Source organism: Mchenga conophoros, linkage group LG23 (genome assembly GCF_057382185.1).
Source record: "Mchenga conophoros isolate Kocher_MC1m ecotype Shallow Benthic linkage group LG23, M_conophoros_male_GT1.1, whole genome shotgun sequence".
NCBI classification, from domain to species: domain Eukaryota; kingdom Metazoa; phylum Chordata; class Actinopteri; order Cichliformes; family Cichlidae; genus Mchenga; species Mchenga conophoros.
Window position 1 is genome coordinate 44,550,909 of NC_140547.1, and position 21,687 is coordinate 44,572,595.

General features: G+C 43.4%; 1 protein-coding gene across 1 annotated transcript in view; it reads left to right on the forward strand.

Moving 5' to 3' along the window:
• Window positions 1–17,091, forward strand: part of LOC146548073 (NACHT, LRR and PYD domains-containing protein 3-like) — a 432,988-nt gene extending 415,897 nt beyond the window's left edge. Inside the window, exon 8 of the mRNA XM_085266169.1 lies at window positions 16,677–17,091. Coding sequence (XP_085122295.1) covers window positions 16,677–16,689 — 13 coding nt within the window. The 3' untranslated portion in view covers window positions 16,690–17,091. The remainder of the gene's footprint in view (window positions 1–16,676) is intronic.
• Window positions 17,092–21,687: the final 4,596 nt, after the last annotated feature.

A 21,687-nucleotide genomic window follows, 5' to 3' on the forward strand; every position in this document is an offset into this window, starting at 1 on the left:
GGACAACCTATTGCAATATTACGACTGGGCGATATGACCCAAAGTTCATATCTCGATATTCTTTAGCTGGATGGCGATATACGATATATATCTCGATATTTTTAAAGCCAGAAAGTACGAACAAAAAGAGAGTTCTTAGTCAAAGCTGTGTCCCAAATCTCACACAGGCACATTTATTAACATACAGCGTAGATGTACATGAAACAATTACTCAGAAATAAATGATCAGCATGTATTAAATAATAATGCTCCATAAATAAAAGAAAACAATGTTGTTTTTGTGCATAACAAAAAGCTCACAATCGTGCAGTCAAAATGTAAACAGACGCTGAGCATAATAACAAGCAGCTGCTCTGTTCCCAGGTTCTACTGCGTGACTGACAGCCTGGAGTTTGAAACCCTCTTTGTAACCGTGTCTCTTACAGGTGCCATTTATGGTCCTTATACACACTCAATACAGTAATATTACGTTGAAGCAGAGTACGTATCACTCCGCGAGGCTCCTCGTAGCTGTAATGCTCCAACAATCCATCAAGCGGTGCGGCCTCGTAGCTGAGCAAAGTCGTACCAAAACATCTTTTGAAAGGTTTCTGAGCGCCGTGTAGCACATAAAATCGGTTCGAGGTCAGTAAGCACAACCAGAATTCATCCATAAGGCGCACTGTCGATTTATGAGAAAATTACAGGATTTTAAGTGCAGAAAATATAGTTTATGGTTTTCCTTTGATCTTAGCAAATATCTACGCCTCTAATTGGGACGATCACAGATTTTTCACTAATGTCTTTGCGCGGCTCCCCAATATGTCATCACACAATATCATCTTTGAGGGAGACCTAAACTGCTCATTATCTGCTATGGACCACAGTTCACACAAAAGTACACTTAGTCCAAACTCAGCATGCGTCATTCAGAGCTTTCTTGATAATTATGGGCTGGCTGATGTATGGAGATTTCATAATCCTGCTTCACGTCAATACTCTTTTTTTTCTAATGTCCATAAAACATATATTTGTATAGAAAAACGTCTCCCTTTAGTTACAGAATGTGATTATAAGACTCTGGTGATTTCTCCTCTTGTTTTTTCAATGTGTATTCCTGATGCCTGCTCCAACTATCAGCCATGGAGATTCAACTCAGTGTTGTTAGCAGATGAAGAGTTTGTCAGTTACAAAAGGTCTCAAAGAAATTTTTTTTCTATCAATCAGACCCCAGAGATGTCATCATCAGTCATTTGGGAATCTCTAAAAGCATCTGAGAGGCCAAATAATTTCATTTTGTGCCAAACAAAGTGCAACACTGAAAGAACATCATCCATAAATATTGAGTAAGAACTGGACTCTCATACAGCGAGACTCGAATGCCTTTAAACATCAGCTTATCCTGCTGATCCGAGTCCAACACTGAGTTTGTAAAAACATGTTTGTCTATCATTTTGTTTGGTTTCTGAGGAAAAAGATTCAATAACTTGCTGCTAATACACAACATTTCATCATATTTCCTCATAACCCTCTTTTGTCTGACCATTTGATCCCATTTGAATTTGCAATAAAGGATCCACAGAGTTTGGTGACAATGATGACAGTAGATGTTTGTGTGAAAGTGCTGGAAGCAAATGAGTGTGTGATGTTCTTTCAGTGTTGCACTTTGTAGACGCTCCCTGAGCACTGGTCTCACAGCCAGCTGCACATAGAGACCAGTGTTGTTAGTCCAGGTCAGAAGATGACTTGTTGGAATGAAAATGAGCTTGTAGTTTGTCTGCTTTAATAATGTGACTGGAAAAAGGTGTTGGACTTCAAATATGTCCATTTCTGTCACACTTCACCTTTAAAAGTGAAGCCATGTGGTTCCTGGAAGGAAAAACACGACTTTTTCAAGTCTTTGTCCTGTTTTTATGAGAAATGTACGACTTTAATGTGAAACATTCAGAGTTTTTTCTCTTGTTGTGTTTGTTTGAAGCTGCTTCCTGTTGGCTTCAGCTGTTTGGAGTTTCCATTTTCTAAACTTCTACATTCTGAACCTTCTTCAGCTCTGAACAGATGATGAAACACTGAATGATTTCAAGCACTTTGTCTAATAAACTTACATCTTTCATTCTTTATACAGATTGGAGAGATGTGGTTTGTCAGAGATCAGCTGTGATTATCTGGCAGCAGCACTGAAGTCCAACCCCTCCCATCTGAGACAGCTGGACCTGAGCTCCAACAACAAGCTGCAGGATCCAGGAGTGAAGCATCTGTGTGGTTTCCTGGAGAGTCCAGGATGTAAACTTGAAACTCTGAGGTCAGTCAGCATGTTTTAGTTGTGCTGAGATGAATATGATGTGAAAGTTGTGCTGACACTAAACTGCAGACATCAGGCTGATATTATACTGATCCACACTGAGGATCTTCATGGTAAAGTCTGTTTTCTTCTTCTCTGGTTTAGTCCATTGACTGCAGCAGAACAATGTTCACATTTCAAACAGTGATACTCAACGTATGGCCCGCGGCCCACACGCGGCCTGCCCACCTTTCCTGATTCAGAGAGAGGGGACCCTGATTAACTGTGTAGCTTCTTCCTCACAGTTCTAAGTATCAGACACAACAATGAATAATCCACAGCTGACTGTCTTTAGCAGGTCAAAGGTCACGGCACACAGCAGACAGTCAGAAATATTCTAACTCTGATCATTTATCAGTTGTGACACTGTGAGACTTGATCAGAGGTGTGATCATCACAGCAGAGGCCTTTGTGTCAAAGTCACTGAGGATCAAACAGAAACACATGAAGCAGATTTTCCTCTTCTGGCTTTTTATAGCAGATAACCTTCAAAATATTCTGCAGTCGATCAAAAACTGAAGCAAACCATGAAGCAACATGTGAACATGAGCTGATGCTGCTGAAGTGAAGCAAAGTTACAGAGGTTTGATTACAGACACAGCTGAGAGTTTGTAATCTGTCATCATTTTAAAAAGTTTCCATGGAACAGCAGAAATGAGGCTTTACTGTCAGAGGCCGACAGCACTGAACACAACAGCAGACTGGTGGCTAATAAACAGTGAATGATGCAGAAACAGATGTTTGAAGCTGTTCTTGGAGTACACTGAGAGAGAGAGAGCTGTGCAGGCAGGAACAGCCAAAGTCAGAGAGAATTCATGAGCATATTGATCAAACGTGAAGCAGAGTTTGGATCTTCTTTTGCTGCTGCTTCACTCAGTTTTGGTTGGAGACAGATGAAACCTGCAGCTTCAGGATCTGTGAGCTGTCCACTTTCAGCCCCGACGGCGTGTCCGTGTACGTGCCGTCGAGTGAACGATCCACGCTCTGTGTTTCCATCTTTGTGTGTTTAGCTGCTCTCATTTACTGTTTTAGCTGTTTGCTGCTTGTTGAAATAGTTTGTGAGCTTTAACCTGAGATTCTGGCAAAATACATTTATATTAAACATCGATTCAGGATTGAATGAATCAACATCGTTTTATTCAAATTAAAACCATTTAAATGGGAACATGAATTTTTTACAGCCGCCTCTAATGCTGGGTAATGTCAGCTGGTCCATGTGCAGCTGGCTGTGAGGCTCAGGGAGCGTCTACAAAGTGCAACACTGAAAGAACATCATCCATAAATATTGAGTAAGAACTGGACTCTCATCAAATCAAATCACTTTTATTGTCACATCACATGTGCAGGTACACTGGTACAGCACATGTGAGTGAAATTCTTGTGTGCGAGCTTCACAAGCAACAGAGTTGTGCAAAATACAAGAATGGCTACATCTGAAACTAATAAATATATGTACAATATATAATAGTATATGCATTTCTGGATGTGTATACTAAATATTTTCCTATGTGTGTGTGTGTACACATATTTTACAAATTAAATAGAGTAAACAATAATAAATATATAAAATATACAGAGTTGAGACATGTGCAAAACAGTGGCATTACTGTACGGTATGTAGTGCATAATGTTGAAGTTCCAGTAGTGAAGGTGAGGTGTCTATGACGTGTTCAGCAGTCTGATGGCCTGGTGGAAGAAGCTGTCTCTCAGTCTGCTGGTTGGGGACCGGATGCTGCAGAACCTCCTTCCTGATGGAAGTAGTCTGAACAGTTGATGGCTGGGGGGACTGGAGTCCTTGATGGTCCTCCCCGCTTTCCTCAGGCAGCGCTTCCTGTAGATGTCTTGGAGGGAGGGAAGCTCACCTCCAATTATCCGTTCAGAGCACCGCACTACTCGCTGGAGAGCTTTGCAGTTGTAGGCGGTGCTGTTGCCATACCAGGTGGTGATGCATCCAGTGAGGATGCTCTCAATGGCACAGTGATAGAAGGTCCTGAGGATGCGGGGGCTCATGCCGAATCTTTTCAGTCTCCTGAGAAAGAAGAGGCGCTGCTGCGCCTTCTTCACTGTTTTGTTTGTGTGTACTGACCACGTAAGATCCTCAGCCAGGTGTACACCAAGGAACCGGAAGCTGCTCACTCTCTCCACAGCAGCGCCGTTGATGGTGATGGGGGTGTGTACTTCTCTGCACCTCCGGAAGTCCACTATCAACTCCTTTGTCTTTGCGACGTTGAGGGTGAGATGGTTGTCTTGACACCAGTGGGTCAGGGCGCTGACCTCCTCCCTGTAAGCCGTCTCATCACCGTTGGTGATAAGACCCACCACTGTAGTGTCGTCCGCAAACTTCACAATGATGTTGGAGTTGTTAGTGGCTGTGCAGTCGTAGGTGTAGAGTGAGTACAGGAGAGGGCTCAGTACACACCCCTGTGGAGCACCAGTGTTCAGTGTGATGGGGGATGAGGTGATGCTGCCCAGTCTGACCACTTGGCGTCTGTCAGACAGGAAGCTAAGGATCCAGCTGCAGAGGGAGCTGCTCAGTCCTAGATCCTGCAGTTTCCTGTCCAGCTTCGAGGGAACGATGGTATTGAATGCTGAGCTGTAATCTACAAACAGCATCCTCACATACGTGTCTCTCTTCTCCAGGTGTGACAGGGCAGTATGTAGTGTCAGGGCTATGGCATCATCAGTGGACCTATTGTGGCGGTATGCGAACTGTAGAGGGTCCAGTGAGTCGGGTAGTGCAGAGCAGATGAAGTCCCTGACCAGCTTCTCGAAGCATTTGCTTACGATGGGGGTCAGGGCTACAGGTCGCCAGTCGTTCAATGAGGAGGTGGAGGATTTGGGTACAGGGACGATGGTGGCCATTTTGAAGCAGGCTGGGACTACAGACAGAGAGAGGGAAAGGTTGAAGATGTGTGTGAACACTCCAGCCAGCTGAGCCGCGCATGACCTGAGTACGCGGCCGGGAATCCCGTCCGGACCAGTAGCTTTGCGCGCGTTCACCTTCCTGAAGCACTTCCGCACATCCTCCTCAGACACAGTGTGCGCACTGACGTCATCCGCGGTGCACACACATACAGCGAGACTCAAATGCCTTTAAACATCAGCTTATCCTGCTGATCCAAGTCCAACACTGAGTTTGTAAAAACATGTTTGTCAATCATTTTGTTTGGTTTCTGAGGAAAATGATTCAATAACTTGCTGCTAATACACAACATTTCATCATATTTCCTCATAACCCTCTTTTGTCTGACCATTTGATCCCATTTGAATTTGCAATAAAGGATCCACAGAGTTTGGTGACAATAATGACAGTAGATGTTTGTGTGAAAGTGCTGGAAGCAAATGAGTGTGTGATGTTCTTTCAGTGTTGCACTTTGTAGACGCTCCCTGAGCACTGGTCTCACAGCCAGCTGCACATAGAGACCAGTGTTGTTAGTCCAGGTCAGAAGATGACTTGTTGGAATGAAAATGAGCTTGTAGTTTGTCTGCTTTAATAATGTGACTGGAAAAAGGTGTTGGACTTCAAATATGTCCATTTCTGTCACACTTCACCTTTAAAAGTGAAGCCATGTGGTTCCTGGAAGGAAAACACGACTTTTTCAAGTCTTTGTCCTGTTTTTATGAGAAATGTACGACTTTAATGTGAAACATTCAGAGTTTTTTCTCTTGTTGTGTTTGTTTGAAGCTGCTTCCTGTTGGCTTCAGCTGTTTGGAGTTTCCATTTTCTAAACTTCTACATTCTGAACCTTCTTCAGCTCTGAACAGATGATGAAACACTGAATGATTTCAAGCACTTTGTCTAATAAACTTACATCTTTCGTTCTTTATACAGATTGAGGGCCTGTGGTTTGTCAGAGATCAGCTGTGATTATCTGGCAGCAGCACTGAAGTCCAACCCCTCCCATCTGAGAGAGCTGGACCTGAGCGACAACAACAACAACCTGCAGGATCCAGGAGTGAAGCATCTGTGTGGTTTCCTGGAGAGTCCAGGATGTAAACTTGAAACTCTGAGGTCAGTCAGCATGTTTTAGTTGTGCTGAGATGAATATGATGTGAAAGTTGTGCTGACACTAAACTGCAGACATCAGGCTGATATTATACTGATCCACACTGAGGATCTTCATGGTAAAGTCTGTTTTCTTCTTCTCTGGTTTAGTCCATTGACTGCAGCAGAACAATGTTCACATTTCAAACAGTGATACTCAACGTATGGCCCGCGGCCCACACGCGGCCTGCCCACCTTTCCTGATTCAGAGAGAGGGGACCCTGATTAACTGTGTAGCTTCTTCCTCACAGTTCTAAGTATCAGACACAACAATGAATAATCCACAGCTGACTGTCTTTAGCAGGTCAAAGGTCACGGCACACAGCAGACAGTCAGAAATATTCTAACTCTGATCATTTATCAGTTGTGACACTGTGAGACTTGATCAGAGGTGTGATCATCACAGCAGAGGCCTTTGTGTCAAAGTCACTGAGGATCAAACAGAAACACATGAAGCAGATTTTCCTCTTCTGGCTTTTTATAGCAGATAACCTTCAAAATATTCTGCAGTCGATCAAAAACTGAAGCAAACCATGAAGCAACATGTGAACATGAGCTGATGGTGCTGAAGTGAAGCAAAGTTACAGAGGTTTGATTACAGACACAGCTGAGAGTTTGTAATCTGTCATCATTTTAAAAAGTTTCCATGGAACAGCAGAAATGAGGCTTTACTGTCAGAGGCCGACAGCACTGAACACAACAGCAGACTGGTGGCTAATAAACAGTGAATGATGCAGAAACAGATGTTTGAAGCTGTTCTTGGAGTACACTGAGAGAGAGAGAGCTGTGCAGGCAGGAACAGCCAAAGTCAGAGAGAATTCATGAGCATATTGATCAAACGTGAAGCAGAGTTTGGATCTTCTTTTGCTGCTGCTTCACTCAGTTTTGGTTGGAGACAGATGAAACCTGCAGCTTCAGGATCTGTGAGCTGTCCACTTTCAGCCCCGACGGCGTGTCCGTGTACGTGCCGTGGAGTGAACGATCCACGCTCTGTGTTTCCATCTTTGTGTGTTTAGCTGCTCTCATTTACTGTTTTAGCTGTTTGCTGCTTGTTGAAATAGTTTGTGAGCTTTAACCTGAGATTCTGGCAAAATACATTTATATTAAACATCGATTCAGGATTGAATGAATCAACATCGTTTTATTCGAATTAAAACCATTTAAATGGGAACATGAATTTTTTACAGCCGCCTCTAATGCTGGGTAATGTCAGCTGGTCCATGTGCAGCTGGCTGTGAGGCTCAGGGAGCGTCTACAAAGTGCAACACTGAAAGAACATCATCCATAAATATTGAGTAAGAACTGGACTCTCATACAGCGAGACTCGAATGCCTTTAAACATCAGCTTATCCTGCTGATCCAAGTCCAACACTGAGTTTGTAAAAACATGTTTGTCAATCATTTTGTTTGGTTTCTGAGGAAAATGATTCAATAACTTGCTGCTAATACACAACATTTCATCATATTTCCTCATAACCCTCTTTTGTCTGACCATTTGATCCCATTTGAATTTGCAATAAAGGATCCACAGAGTTGGGTGACAATAATGACAGTAGATGTTTGTGTGAAAGTGCTGGAAGCAAATGAGTGTGTGATGTTCTTTCAGTGTTGCACTTTGTAGACGCTCCCTGAGCACTGGTCTCACAGCCAGCTGCACATAGAGACCAGTGTTGTTAGTCCAGGTCAGAAGATGACTTGTTGGAATGAAAATGAGCTTGTAGTTTGTCTGCTTTAATAATGTGACTGGAAAAAGGTGTTGGACTTCAAATATGTCCATTTCTGTCACACTTCACCTTTAAAAGTGAAGCCATGTGGTTCCTGGAAGGAAAAACACGACTTTTTCAAGTCTTTGTCCTGTTTTTATGAGAAATGTTTGACTTTAATGTGAAACATTCAGAGTTTTTTCTCTTGTTGTGTTTGTTTGAAGCTGCTTCCTGTTGGCTTCAGCTGTTTGGAGTTTCCATTTTCTAAACTTCTACATTCTGAACCTTCTTCAGCTCTGAACAGATGATGAAACACTGAATGATTTCAAGCTCTTTGTCTAATAAACTTACATCTTTCATTCTTTATACAGATTGAAGGACTGTGGTTTGTCAGAGATCAGCTGTGATTATCTGGCAGCAGCACTGAAGTCCAACCCCTCCCATCTGAGAGAGCTGGACCTGAGCTGGAACAACAAGCTGCAGGATCCAGGAGTGAAGCATCTGTGTGGTTTCCTGGAGAGTCCAGGATGTAAACTTGAAACTCTGAGGTCAGTCAGCATGTTTTAGTTGTGCTGAGATGAATATGATGTGAAAGTTGTGCTGACACTAAACTGCAGACATCAGGCTGATATTATACTGATCCACACTGAGGATCTTCATGGTAAAGTCTGTTTTCTTCTTCTCTGGTTTAGTCCATTGACTGCAGCAGAACAATGTTCACATTTCAAACAGTGATACTCAACGTATGGCCCGCGGCCCACACGCGGCCTGCCCACCTTTCCTGATTCAGAGAGAGGGGACCCTGATTAACTGTGTAGCTTCTTCCTCACAGTTCTAAGTATCAGACACAACAATGAATAATCCACAGCTGACTGTCTTTAGCAGGTCAAAGGTCACGGCACACAGCAGACAGTCAGAAATATTCTAACTCTGATCATTTATCAGTTGTGACACTGTGAGACTTGATCAGAGGTGTGATCATCACAGCAGAGGCCTTTGTGTCAAAGTCACTGAGGATCAAACAGAAACACATGAAGCAGATTTTCCTCTTCTGGCTTTTTATAGCAGATAACCTTCAAAATGTTCTGCAGTCGATCAAAAACTGAAGCAAACCATGAAGCAACATGTGAACATGAGCTGATGCTGCTGAAGTGAAGCAAAGTTACAGAGGTTTGATTACAGACACAGCTGAGAGTTTGTAATCTGTCATCATTTTAAAAAGTTTCCATGGAACAGCAGAAATGAGGCTTTACTGTCAGAGGCCGACAGCACTGAACACAACAGCAGACTGGTGGCTAATAAACAGTGAATGATGCAGAAACAGATGTTTGAAGCTGTTCTTGGAGTACACTGAGAGAGAGAGAGCTGTGCAGGCAGGAACAGCCAAAGTCAGAGAGAATTCATGAGCATATTGATCAAACGTGAAGCAGAGTTTGGATCTTCTTTTGCTGCTGCTTCACTCAGTTTTGGTTGGAGACAGATGAAACCTGCAGCTTCAGGATCTGTGAGCTGTCCACTTTCAGCCCCGACGGCGTGTCCGTGTACGTGCCGTCGAGTGAACGATCCACGCTCTGTGTTTCCATCTTTGTGTGTTTAGCTGCTCTCATTTACTGTTTTAGCTGTTTGCTGCTTGTTGAAATAGTTTGTGAGCTTTAACCTGAGATTCTGGCAAAATACATTTATATTAAACATCGATTCAGGATTGAATGAATCAACATCGTTTTATTCAAATTAAAACCATTTAAATGGGAACATGAATTTTTTACAGCCGCCTCTAATGCTGGGTAATGTCAGCTGGTCCATGTGCAGCTGGCTGTGAGGCTCAGGGAGCGTCTACAAAGTGCAACACTGAAAGAACATCATCCATAAATATTGAGTAAGAACTGGACTCTCATACAGCGAGACTCAAATGCCTTTAAACATCAGCTTATCCTGCTGATCCAAGTCCAACACTGAGTTTGTAAAAACATGTTTGTCAATCATTTTGTTTGGTTTCTGAGGAAAATGATTCAATAACTTGCTGCTAATACACAACATTTCATCATATTTCCTCATAACCCTCTTTTGTCTGACCATTTGATCCCATTTGAATTTGCAATAAAGGATCCACAGAGTTTGGTGACAATAATGACAGTAGATGTTTGTGTGAAAGTGCTGGAAGCAAATGAGTGTGTGATGTTCTTTCAGTGTTGCACTTTGTAGACGCTCCCTGAGCACTGGTCTCACAGCCAGCTGCACATAGAGACCAGTGTTGTTAGTCCAGGTCAGAAGATGACTTGTTGGAATGAAAATGAGCTTGTAGTTTGTCTGCTTTAATAATGTGACTGGAAAAAGGTGTTGGACTTCAAATATGTCCATTTCTGTCACACTTCACCTTTAAAAGTGAAGCCATGTGGTTCCTGGAAGGAAAAACACGACTTTTTCAAGTCTTTGTCCTGTTTTTATGAGAAATGTACGACTTTAATGTGAAACATTCAGAGTTTTTTCTCTTGTTGTGTTTGTTTGAAGCTGCTTCCTGTTGGCTTCAGCTGTTTGGAGTTTCCATTTTCTAAACTTCTACATTCTGAACCTTCTTCAGCTCTGAACAGATGATGAAACACTGAATGATTTCAAGCACTTTGTCTAATAAACTTACATCTTTCATTCTTTATACAGATTGATGGGCTGTGGTTTGTCAGAGATCAGCTGTGATTATCTGGCAGCAGCAGTGAAGTCCAACCCCTCCCATCTGAGACAGCTGGACCTGAGCTTCAACAACAACCTGCAGGATTCAGGAGTGAAGCATCTGTGTGGTTTCCTGGAGAGTCCAGGATGTAAACTTGAAACTCTGAGGTCAGTCAGCATGTTTTAGTTGTGCTGAGATGAATATGATGTGAAAGTTGTGCTGACACTAAACTGCAGACATCAGGCTGATATTATACTGATCCACACTGAGGATCTTCATGGTAAAGTCTGTTTTCTTCTTCTCTGGTTTAGTCCATTGACTGCAGCAGAACAATGTTCACATTTCAAACCTTCAAAGAAGAAGAAAAATCCTCCACTGGAAAATTCACTGTGAAACTCTCAAACTCTTCATTGCACCTTAAAGTCTGTGTGACACTGAAATCCAAAGCAAAATGTGCGTTTGCTTTACAGACAGCAGTCCAACACAAACATACACACATCATCCAAAACACAGTCCAACATCCAAATCTCCTCCACTGCCAGCATGAATGATGGGAAAGAGAAGGAGGAACACTCTGACATTCAGGCTTAGAATGAGTTTCATCAAGCAGACTGTGAAGATCAAAGCTGCATTAGAAAGCTTACATGAATGAATGAGTGGACAGAAGTGGACAGAGATCATCTGAAGCACTTCAAAGGCTTTAAATCAGCACATTTCTCTTTATTCTTTATCAACTCTGTTAGTTTCTCTCAGTTTTCTGTGGAATGAAGCTAACAGCAGGCTAATAAGATGCTGACCAATAGGTTTCTATTAAAGGTTGTAATTTGCATATGAAAAAGTGCTTTGGCTCAGCAGGGATCAGCTTACAGGTAGAATACAGCTGCTGGATGGGATTAGCATGTCATAGCTATCTACCAAACTGCTAACTGGGGGATTTCAGGCCATCTATGGATCATTTTTGCTAACTGTTTATTCAGCTTAGGCTCACAGGGCTGCAGCCTGTGCCCTAGCTGTCATAGGGCAAGAGGCGTGGTCCACCTGCACAGGTGAGCAGTCCATCACAGGGCCAACAGAGAGCGACAGAGAAGCACTCCCTCACATCCACACCTACAGCCAATGTAGAAGCACCAATGAACCTAAGCAGCATTTCATTGGACTGTGGGAGAACATCCAACCTCCACAGAAAGGCCCAGCTGACCAACAAGCTTCAACCTACAACCTTCTTGCTCTAAGGCACTAGTGCTAACCACTTTTGCCCATTTCAGCCCAAATCCTGCATCTTCCTGTTTCTGACTCCAGGCCAGCTCCACTAACACTTTCTCATCAGACACTGCCACCTAGTGGAGGAAGTCTTAGTTCCATTTGAAGCTTCAGATTACAGTTAGTTCCTTTACAAAGAGGTGGAGGTGGTGGGGCCACAGCACCATCATCACTGAGTGCCATAGGACACTTAACCTTTGTTTCCATATGCTGGGAACTTCCTGTTGTTCCAAGGAGGACTGGAAAATGTGTGAAAATCTCCCAGTCAGTTCCTCACAGCACACTTCAATCATTTCCCTCCCACAGCATCAGGACCAGGGCTTTTTCTCTCTTTGGTCCCACTAAGAGATTTCCACACAAACACCTCATCAGTGGGACTCTCAGAGCTACCAGCCCTTTGCTACAATCACAAAGCTCTTCTTTGAAATCAATGATATCAAAGCTGGAATCAAATGAGTCCAAGTCTTCTGCTGATTCAGCATCACATTCATCTTTGCTCCTTGTTCTGCATCCCCACCATGGACTTCATTCCTTTCCAAGCCAGCCTTGAGTGTCCTTTATTCAGCTCATCCTCTGCTTTACTTTTACACCTGATTTTAGCTGCTTTATCTCTCTTTCAACAGGTTTCTGTGCCTCAATCTTTTTCTTCTCTCCCTCATAACAAGACAGCTTCTTCTGCCTGAGAACATGTTGGAGTGATTTACTAATCCAGGGCTGCTTATTGGGGAAAATACTTCCTGTTTGCAAAGTAATCCCCATTTTTCCCAGAAAGAAATGTCAGTAGAAATCGATGATCTAAGTGAGAACATGAGCCTTTAAAAAGTCCCAGTGGGTGCAGTCAAAGCAGTCCCTCAGTCCCAGTATAGAGTCTTTGGTCCAGACTGGAACAACTGTGTGCCCAGTTTGAGCTCTCTTCAGTGCTGTGACCTGACAGACCCAGAGGGGCCATCACATCACATTTAGAAGCTCCCCTGATGGAGCCACAACACATGTCCAATACTTAGTCTGTCTTGTTGGACCAACTGGAAGAAATGATTCAAGGACTTAGTCACAGAACAGAGATTCAAATCTCCAAAATCCAACTGGCTGCATCAGGACATATAGTCTGAAACTCTGCACAGTTTCCTGTTTGAAGCTGCTTCCTGTTGGCTTCAGCTGTTTGGAGTTTCCATTTTCTAAACTTCTACATTCTGAACCTTCTTCAGCTCTGAACAGATGATGAAACACTGAATGATTTCAAGCACTTTGTCTAATAAACTTACATCTTTCATTCTTTATACAGATTGTGGGACTGTGGTTTGTCAGAGATCAGCTGTGATTATCTGGCAGCAGCAGTGAAGTCCAACCCCTCCCATCTGAGACAGCTGGACCTGAGCTCCAACAACAAGCTGCAGGATCCAGGAGTGAAGCATCTGTGTGGTTTCCTGGAGAGTCCAGGATGTAAACTTGAAACTCTGAGGTCAGTCAGCATGTTTTAGTTGTGCTGAGATGAATATGATGTGAAAGTTGTGCTGACACTAAACTGCAGACATCAGGCTGATATTATACTGATCCACACTGAGGATCTTCATGGTAAAGTCTGTTTTCTTCTTCTCTGGTTTAGTCCATTGACTGCAGCAGAACAATGTTCACATTTCAAACCTTCAAAGAAGAAGAAAAATCCTCCACTGGAAAATTCACTGTGAAACTCTCAAACTCTTCATTGCACCTTAAAGTCTGTGTGACACTGAAATCCAAAGCAAAATGTGCGTTTGCTTTACAGACAGCAGTCCAACACAAACATACACACATCATCCAAAACACAGTCCAACATCCAAATCTCCTCCACTGCCAGCATGAATGATGGGAAAGAGAAGGAGCAACACTCTGACATTCAGGGTTAGAATGAGTTTCATCAAGCAGACTGTGAAGATCAAAGCTGCATTAGAAAGCTTACATGAATGAATGAGTGGACAGAAGTGGACAGAGATCATCTGAAGCACTTCAAAGGCTTTAAATCAGCACATTTCTCTTTATTCTTTATCAACTCTGTTAGTTTCTCTCAGTTTTCTGTGGAATGAAGCTAACAGCAGGCTAATAAGATGCTGACCAATAGGTTTCTATTAAAGGTTGTAATTTGCATATGAAAAAGTGCTTTGGCTCAGCAGGGATCAGCTTACAGGTAGAATACAGCTGCTGGATGGGATTAGCATGTCATAGCTATCTACCAAACTGCTAACTGGGGGATTTCAGGCCATCTATGGATCATTTTTGCTAACTGTTTATTCAGCTTAGGCTCACAGGGCTGCAGCCTGTGCCCTAGCTGTCATAGGGCAAGAGGCGTGGTCCACCTGCACAGGTGAGCAGTCCATCACAGGGCCAACAGAGAGCGACAGAGAAGCACTCTCTCACATCCACACCTACAGCCAATGTAGAAGCACCAATGAACCTAAGCAGCATTTCATTGGACTGTGGGAGAACATCCAACCTCCACAGAAAGGCCCAGCTGACCAACAAGCTTCAACCTACAACCTTCTTGCTCTAAGGCACTAGTGCTAACCACTTTTGCCCATTTCAGCCCAAATCCTGCATCTTCCTGTTTCTGACTCCAGGCCAGCTCCACTAACACTTTCTCATCAGACACTGCCACCTAGTGGAGGAAGTCTTAGTTCCATTTGAAGCTTCAGATTACAGTTAGTTCCTTTACAAAGAGGTGGAGGTGGTGGGGCCACAGCACCATCATCACTGAGTGCCATAGGACACTTAACCTTTGTTTCCATATGCTGGGAACTTCCTGTTGTTCCAAGGAGGACTGGAAAATGTGTGAAAATCTCCCAGTCAGTTCCTCACAGCACACTTCAATCATTTCCCTCCCACAGCATCAGGACCAGGGCTTTTTCTCTCTTTGGTCCCACTAAGAGATTTCCACACAAACACCTCATCAGTGGGACTCTCAGAGCTACCAGCCCTTTGCTACAATCACAAAGCTCTTCATTGAAATCAATGATATCAAAGCTGGAATCAAATGAGTCCAAGTCTTCTGCTGATTCAGCATCACATTCATCTTTGCTCCTTGTTCTGCATCCCCACCATGGACTTCATTCCTTTCCAAGCCAGCCTTGAGTGTCCTTTATTCAGCTCATCCTCTGCTTTACTTTTACACCTGATTTTAGCTGCTTTATCTCTCTTTCAACAGGTTTCTGTGCCTCAATCTTTTTCTTCTCTCCCTCATAACAAGACAGCTTCTTCTGCCTGAGAACATGTTGGAGTGATTTACTAATCCAGGGCTGCTTATTGGGGAAAATACTTCCTGTTTGCAAAGTAATCCCCATTTTTCCCAGAAAGAAATGTCAGTAGAAATCGATGATCTAAGTGAGAACATGAGCCTTTAAAAAGTCCCAGTGGGTGCAGTCAAAGCAGTCCCTCAGTCCCAGTATAGAGTCTTTGGTCCAGACTGGAACAGCTGTGTGCCCAGTTTGAGCTCTCTTCAGTGCTGTGACCTGACAGACCCAGAGGGGCCATCACATCACATTTAGAAGCTCCCCTGATGGAGCCACAACACATGTCCAATACTTAGTCTGTCTTGTTGGACCAACTGGAAGAAATGATTCAAGGACTTAGTCACAGAACAGAGATTCAAATCTCCAAAATCCAACTGGCTGCATCAGGACATATAGTCTGAAACTCTGCACAGTTTCCTGTTTGAAGCTGCTTCCTGTTGGCTTCAGCTGTTTGGAGTTTCCATTTTCTAAACTTCTACATTCTGAACCTTCTTCAGCTCTGAACAGATGATGAAACACTGAATGATTTCAAGCACTTTGTCTAATAAACTTACATCTTTCATTCTTTATACAGATTGTGGGACTGTGGTTTGTCAGAGATCAGCTGTGATTATCTGGCAGCAGCACTGAAGTCCAACCCCTCCCATCTGAGAGAGCTGAACCTGTTCAACAACAACCTGAAGGATCCAGATGTGAAGCAGCTGTCTGATCTTAAGAAGAGTCCAGACTACAGACTGGAGACTCTGGTGTAAGTAGAGTGATGGAGTGAGTGGGTGGTGCTGTCAGCAGTGTTGTACTAAACACAGTCAGTATGAAACAAAGATCCAGTGTTTCCTGTAAAGCTGCAGCTTCTCAGTGAAGCTGTGAGAGGAGAACGGTGACAGGCTTCAGGATTGGACACAAACACTTCCTGTTTCTCACCTTTATGGTCACCATAGTAACGGCTGACACGCTCTGATCAAACACTGTCAACAGCCAATCAGCTCTCTGAACAAAGCAGCACGCAGACCAATGACTGCATTGATTTCCAAGTTTAAAGCAGTGAAGAACACAGTCTGTAGGTGAGGAAGAATTTAGTGAGAGCAGATGTTTGGATGGAATTCCTCCAGTTAACAGCTGGAACCGTCCATCTGGATTGTTGGGCTTGTTGTTGGGGTTCCTACAGAGCTCAGAGTGGACACACCAAGGTTCTTCTAATGAATGAAAGTCCAAACTCAAACTAGGAGGGAAAAACATTTTCAGCAACTTCAATAAAAATCCAAAGATTAGAAAAAGTGAAGCAACAATGAGTCCTAGTACAGTCCCAGCACTGACGTCCCTGCTGCTCTTTATACTGGATGTGCTGCATCACTGACTGACAGCTGATGAAGAGTCTCTGGAAACACTCGTTTATCTCCTCTGCTCTTCCTCCTTCTCTCTGCAGGTGGAGGCGATGATGGTAAACAGGACGGTGTGTGTGCTGAGAGAGGAGCAGCTGTGTCCTGATGATCCAGAGAGGTTGAAGCAGCAGCAGCTTGTGTGTAGAGACGCTCTGACTGGGCCATGTTACTGGGAGGTGGAGAGGAGAGCTTCATCCAGCAGTGACTGACAGAGGAATGAAGTGCAGATGACTGTCAGTGCTGCAGAGTGAACTGCTCTGAGAACAGCTCCACTGTCAGACACAATGTAGAGTCCAGCATCAGCCCTGTGTGTCCCTCTGGATCTGACAGAGGATCATCAGTGTATCTGGACTGCTCTGCTGCTGCTCTGTCCTTCTACAGTCTCTGCACAGTCTCTGTCTCACTCTGGAAAGATTTTACAACTTGTTGTAATTACAGAACGTTAATATAATATTCAAACATGTGATCTTCTCTTTATTTCTGAATCTTTACCAAATAAAGAAAAACCAAACTAACAAACAGAAGCTGTCGTGTCCTTTTTCACCACATCTGTGAATCTTTTCTGTGTTTTTCCTCTTTTCCTCCTTCCTGCAGCTCCATCTTCATCATTCTGTGTCCAGTATATGTGAACACGTCCAAAGCATCTGAGCCTCATGTTACCCGTTTGTGTGAGTTACGCCTGTCGTTGTGTTGTGGTGTATAAATAAGGGGCAGGAGACAGCGCTGGATCTCCGAGTTCTTTACTCTCAAATTCTGCAACATCTGCAATATCTAGAAATGCAAACCTGCGAGCTGTGTGTGTTGTGCGTCTGCTCGGCCACCTCTCCTCCGGCCGTGCTGGAAGCAGCTGTGCGTTTGACAGTTTTATCGACTCGACAATAATCGAACAAATTAAATGTTCAAAAATATCAACTTAAGCACTTCAAAGTCAACAAAAAGCTTAAAACAATGAAATAATATTTCACTGAAAAAACAACAGCTCATAAGAACGATACACAAAATAATACAGAAACAAACAAAAGTTATTAACCAGGATCCATGTTTTTGTCACAAACACTGAATCAGCTGATTCACTCTTTATGTTTCTGAGTTTGTTTTGTGATTATAGTTCTGGTTTCTGTTTCTGTGTCTTCACTGTGTCCCACGTCTCCTTACTTTGGACTCTGTGTTATATTTCCTGTTTTACTTTGACAGTCCTGTGTTACTGTTTCCTGTCTCGTGTGTGTAATTGGTCCCAGCTGTGTTTCCCTCCTGTCTCCCGTTCCCTGATTACTAAACTGCGTCCACGCCGCCGGCGCTCCTCTCCACAGCTGGATTCCAGGATTTCAGAGCATCCAGCTGTGGTGAGTGATGGAGACACTTTCTCTGCTCCCTCAGTAATCAGGACAGTTTATTGAACATCAGAGGACATAAAGGACTGTTTTTCACCTGCCCGTTCTGAACCTGGACATTAAAGACTGCTGGCTTCAAGGACATTAATCCCAGTGTCAGCCAGCCAATAACAGCCTGTGTTTTTCAGCTCTTTAGGAGTCAGAAATGAGAAAGACACAGACTGCTAACCTCTCCCTGCAGGAAATAAGCTCCGCCTCTTCCTTTCAACAAATTCCTTTAAGCTTCAGTATTAGACTGTGTAGGCTCAACAATAACAGTGCAGCCTGCTGATAGAGGTGAAGAGGGAGGTAATTTACCCCACACAAGGTGTTCCTGAAAGGGTTCCAGCGTAACACGCTGTCTCAACTTCACTGTGCCAATCTTATCAGGCACCGCCCCTCCTCGCCAACGCTCAACATTGGAAAGCATGGATAAAAACTGTCTACAGTCATCATTGGTGACATCACCTGAGATAGATACAAGCCTCCAATACTCATCCGTATTCTTCATTACATGAATCAACGACTTAATAGCGTTACTGCCAATAATCATGTCGTCACTTTGGCCTGGAATAACCAGCATGGGGATGAGCAGCTTGAAACCATAAAGAGTCACTTCCAAATCACAAACTGCTTTAGGTTGGAACTGGTGACCCCCAGCACCAACAACAACAATGTCATTAGCTGGTTCGAGCTTCAGATCAGGGCAGGACTGTAAAAGCCGCGTAGCAGTAGCCTCACTAATAGAGCACGACATAGAGCCACTGTCGATCATGGCTCTCAGTGAAACTCCGCCCACAGTCCCCACAGTCGTATAAAACAAATTGTCAGATTTCTTAATTCTTTGCGTCATTTGGAAGACAACTGTCGTACCAGGTGGCGAAGTGGAGCACAGAGATTCATACATGGATCCCAGGTCATCGCTGTCGCAAGTGGGAGAGTCACTCAGATGATCCACACTTTCCTCCCTCAAATGTGGATCAACTAGTTTTCCGACCGTCGAGGGGCAGAAGACGACGAGGATCCAGGACAGGCACGCCTGGTGTGGTCATTTGAGTGGCACAGAAAACAGAGTTTGTGATCTCGGCAGTGCATGAAAGCTGTGTGAGACATATCATGACAGACGGAGCAGGGCTTATCATGTAGGCCCTCAATCCTGGAACGTCTGGAGTTAGGCCGCGTGGTCAAACCAGGCTGAAAGGATCTTTGCAGAAGAACCTTCTCAAGCATGCCTATGAGCCGCTCCAAAGTAGCTGAATCTGTCGACTGTGGCTGAATGTGCTTCTCTGTTGGCTGGACAGGCAACGCTGTTGATATCTGCTGCGCATTCACTGCAACTCTCTCGGCTGTCGTGCTGCTTGAGTTCAACGTTCCTCCAGAGTGGGACTCACACAGGATTTCCTGGACCTCATTGGCTGTCCATTTATCAATTGTCTTTGATCTAAAGATCATGGCAAGCTCAGGGGAGGGACAGTTTTTGATGAACATTCGGGTGACCTCAGTGCTGGGGCTACCCAATGCCTGTCCTCGTTCCTTCAGGCGCTCAACAGCAAGATCAACAGCACGGTGCAGCCTAAGCCAGTAATCGAATGCACTTTCGCCTTTCTCTGGGAGAGTGGTGTAGAAGTCTGCCAGTGGAAGAGGTGAGCACTGAGCAGAGTCAAAGTGTCTCCTCAGGATTCCAAAAATAGCCTCAGGATCACGTGTGACATCTACGACACTGTTTCTAATGCCAACCTGGACCACATCCTTAGCCTTGCCTCTCAAATGAACAAGAATCTCCTCAGCCTGTTCTTCAGGTCTCAGACTCCCCAGCTTTATAAAGGCTCTCATCAGATCCTCCCACTCTCTCACAGAAATGAGATCAGAACCATCCCCTCTGAAGCATGGTGGGTCCTTAAGCTTCCTGTGGGACACAAACTGCACCGGCGCAGCATCAACAGCAGATGTAGATGACACAGCATGGAAAGGTGTGGCCGTGGGTGCAGGTAAGGGGGTACTAGCAGACGGGCTGAGCTGGGTTAAGATACTCTGCGCTACTCTCTGACCAACCAGTTGGAGCACATCCCCCATCTGACTCACAATCTCCGTGGCAATAGTATCTGGGTTAGGAGAAGGTGAACTGTTGTTCTGAGACGTGTGTGACACAGGGCTAGGGGGGGGGACAACAACCCCTTCACTGGACTGGGGCCCTGGGATCCCCTGACTATCCCCCCTAACAAAACCACGCCCACTAACAGGAGTGTCATAACGCAAACGCAAAGGGGAACATAACAACCCCCTACCCCTACCAACAACATTAGGAGTACTCGATCCCTCCTCTGTGATGTCCATCACAACAACTAGAATAGAACAAAAATGCTATATATGCTCCTTTTTTTTTTTTTTTTTTAAATGTGTCAGAAAGAACAACAATGAATCACAAACGTGCAGCACTGAAACTGGCCCACGTTGCTGAGAGGAGTCCACCGTCCAAACACTCGATTGACGGCTCACGGCACCAATGTAACCCCTGGTCAGCTTCTCTTTCCAGCGCTGTGTGAATAAAACTCTCTGGACTCGAAGTGGGTAGAGCTCAGGCGTGATTTATTCCCCAATGAAATAATTAACATTGTGAAGACATTTAAAAATAAAAAGTCCACTGACTGTTTTGGTATTGACATGATATTAGTTAAAAGTATTATAGAATATATAGTGCAACCTTTCGCATACATTTGTAATCTGTCCTTTCAAACTGGTGTGTTTCCCTCACAAATGAAAATAGCAAAAGTTATTCCAATCCATAAAAACGGAGAGAGATGTCAGTTTACCAATTACAGGCCAATATCACTACTCCCACAGTTCTCAAAAATTTTAGAAAAGTTATTTGTTAATAGACTTGATAAATATATTGAGAAGCATAATCTCCTAAGTGATAACCAATATGGCTTTAGAGTGAAAAGGTCCACTTCGATGGCAGTGATGGAACTTGTTGAAGGGATATCTAATGCTATAGATAATAAGGAATATATTGTTGGTGTTTTTATAGACTTAAAAAAGGCGTTTGATACAATTGCTCATTCTATATTAATGAATAAACTAGAGAGATATGGCATAAGAGGGATAGCATACAAGTGGATGAAAAGTTACCTGGATGAAAGATATCAATATGTCGAATTCAATAATGTAAAATCTAAGCAGTTGAAGGTAACTTGTGGTGTTCCTCAGGGCTCTGTGCTGGGCCCTAAATTATTTATATTATATATAAATGACATATGTAGTGTTTCCAAACTGTTAAAATGTGTATTGTTTGCTGATGATACCACTCTGTACTGCTCAGGTAAAAACCTAGAACAGCTTCTGACTACAGCGGAAAAGGAGTTAAATATATTAAAAAACTGGTTTGATGTAAATAAGTTATCGTTAAATATAAAGAAAACAAAATTGATTATTTTTGGCACTAGACAAATGAAAAATGTATCTAAAATCAGGGTTAATGGAATTGAAATTGAAAGAGTGAACGAAAATAAATTTCTTGGAGTGATGATTGATGATAAGCTGAGTTGGAAGTCTCATATAAACCACGTGAAAACAAAAATGTCAAAAACCATTGCTATTCTCTATAAAACAAAGCATGTCCTGAACAAAAAATCATTATACACACACACTTTATTGTACTCTGTTGCTTCCATATATGACTTACTGT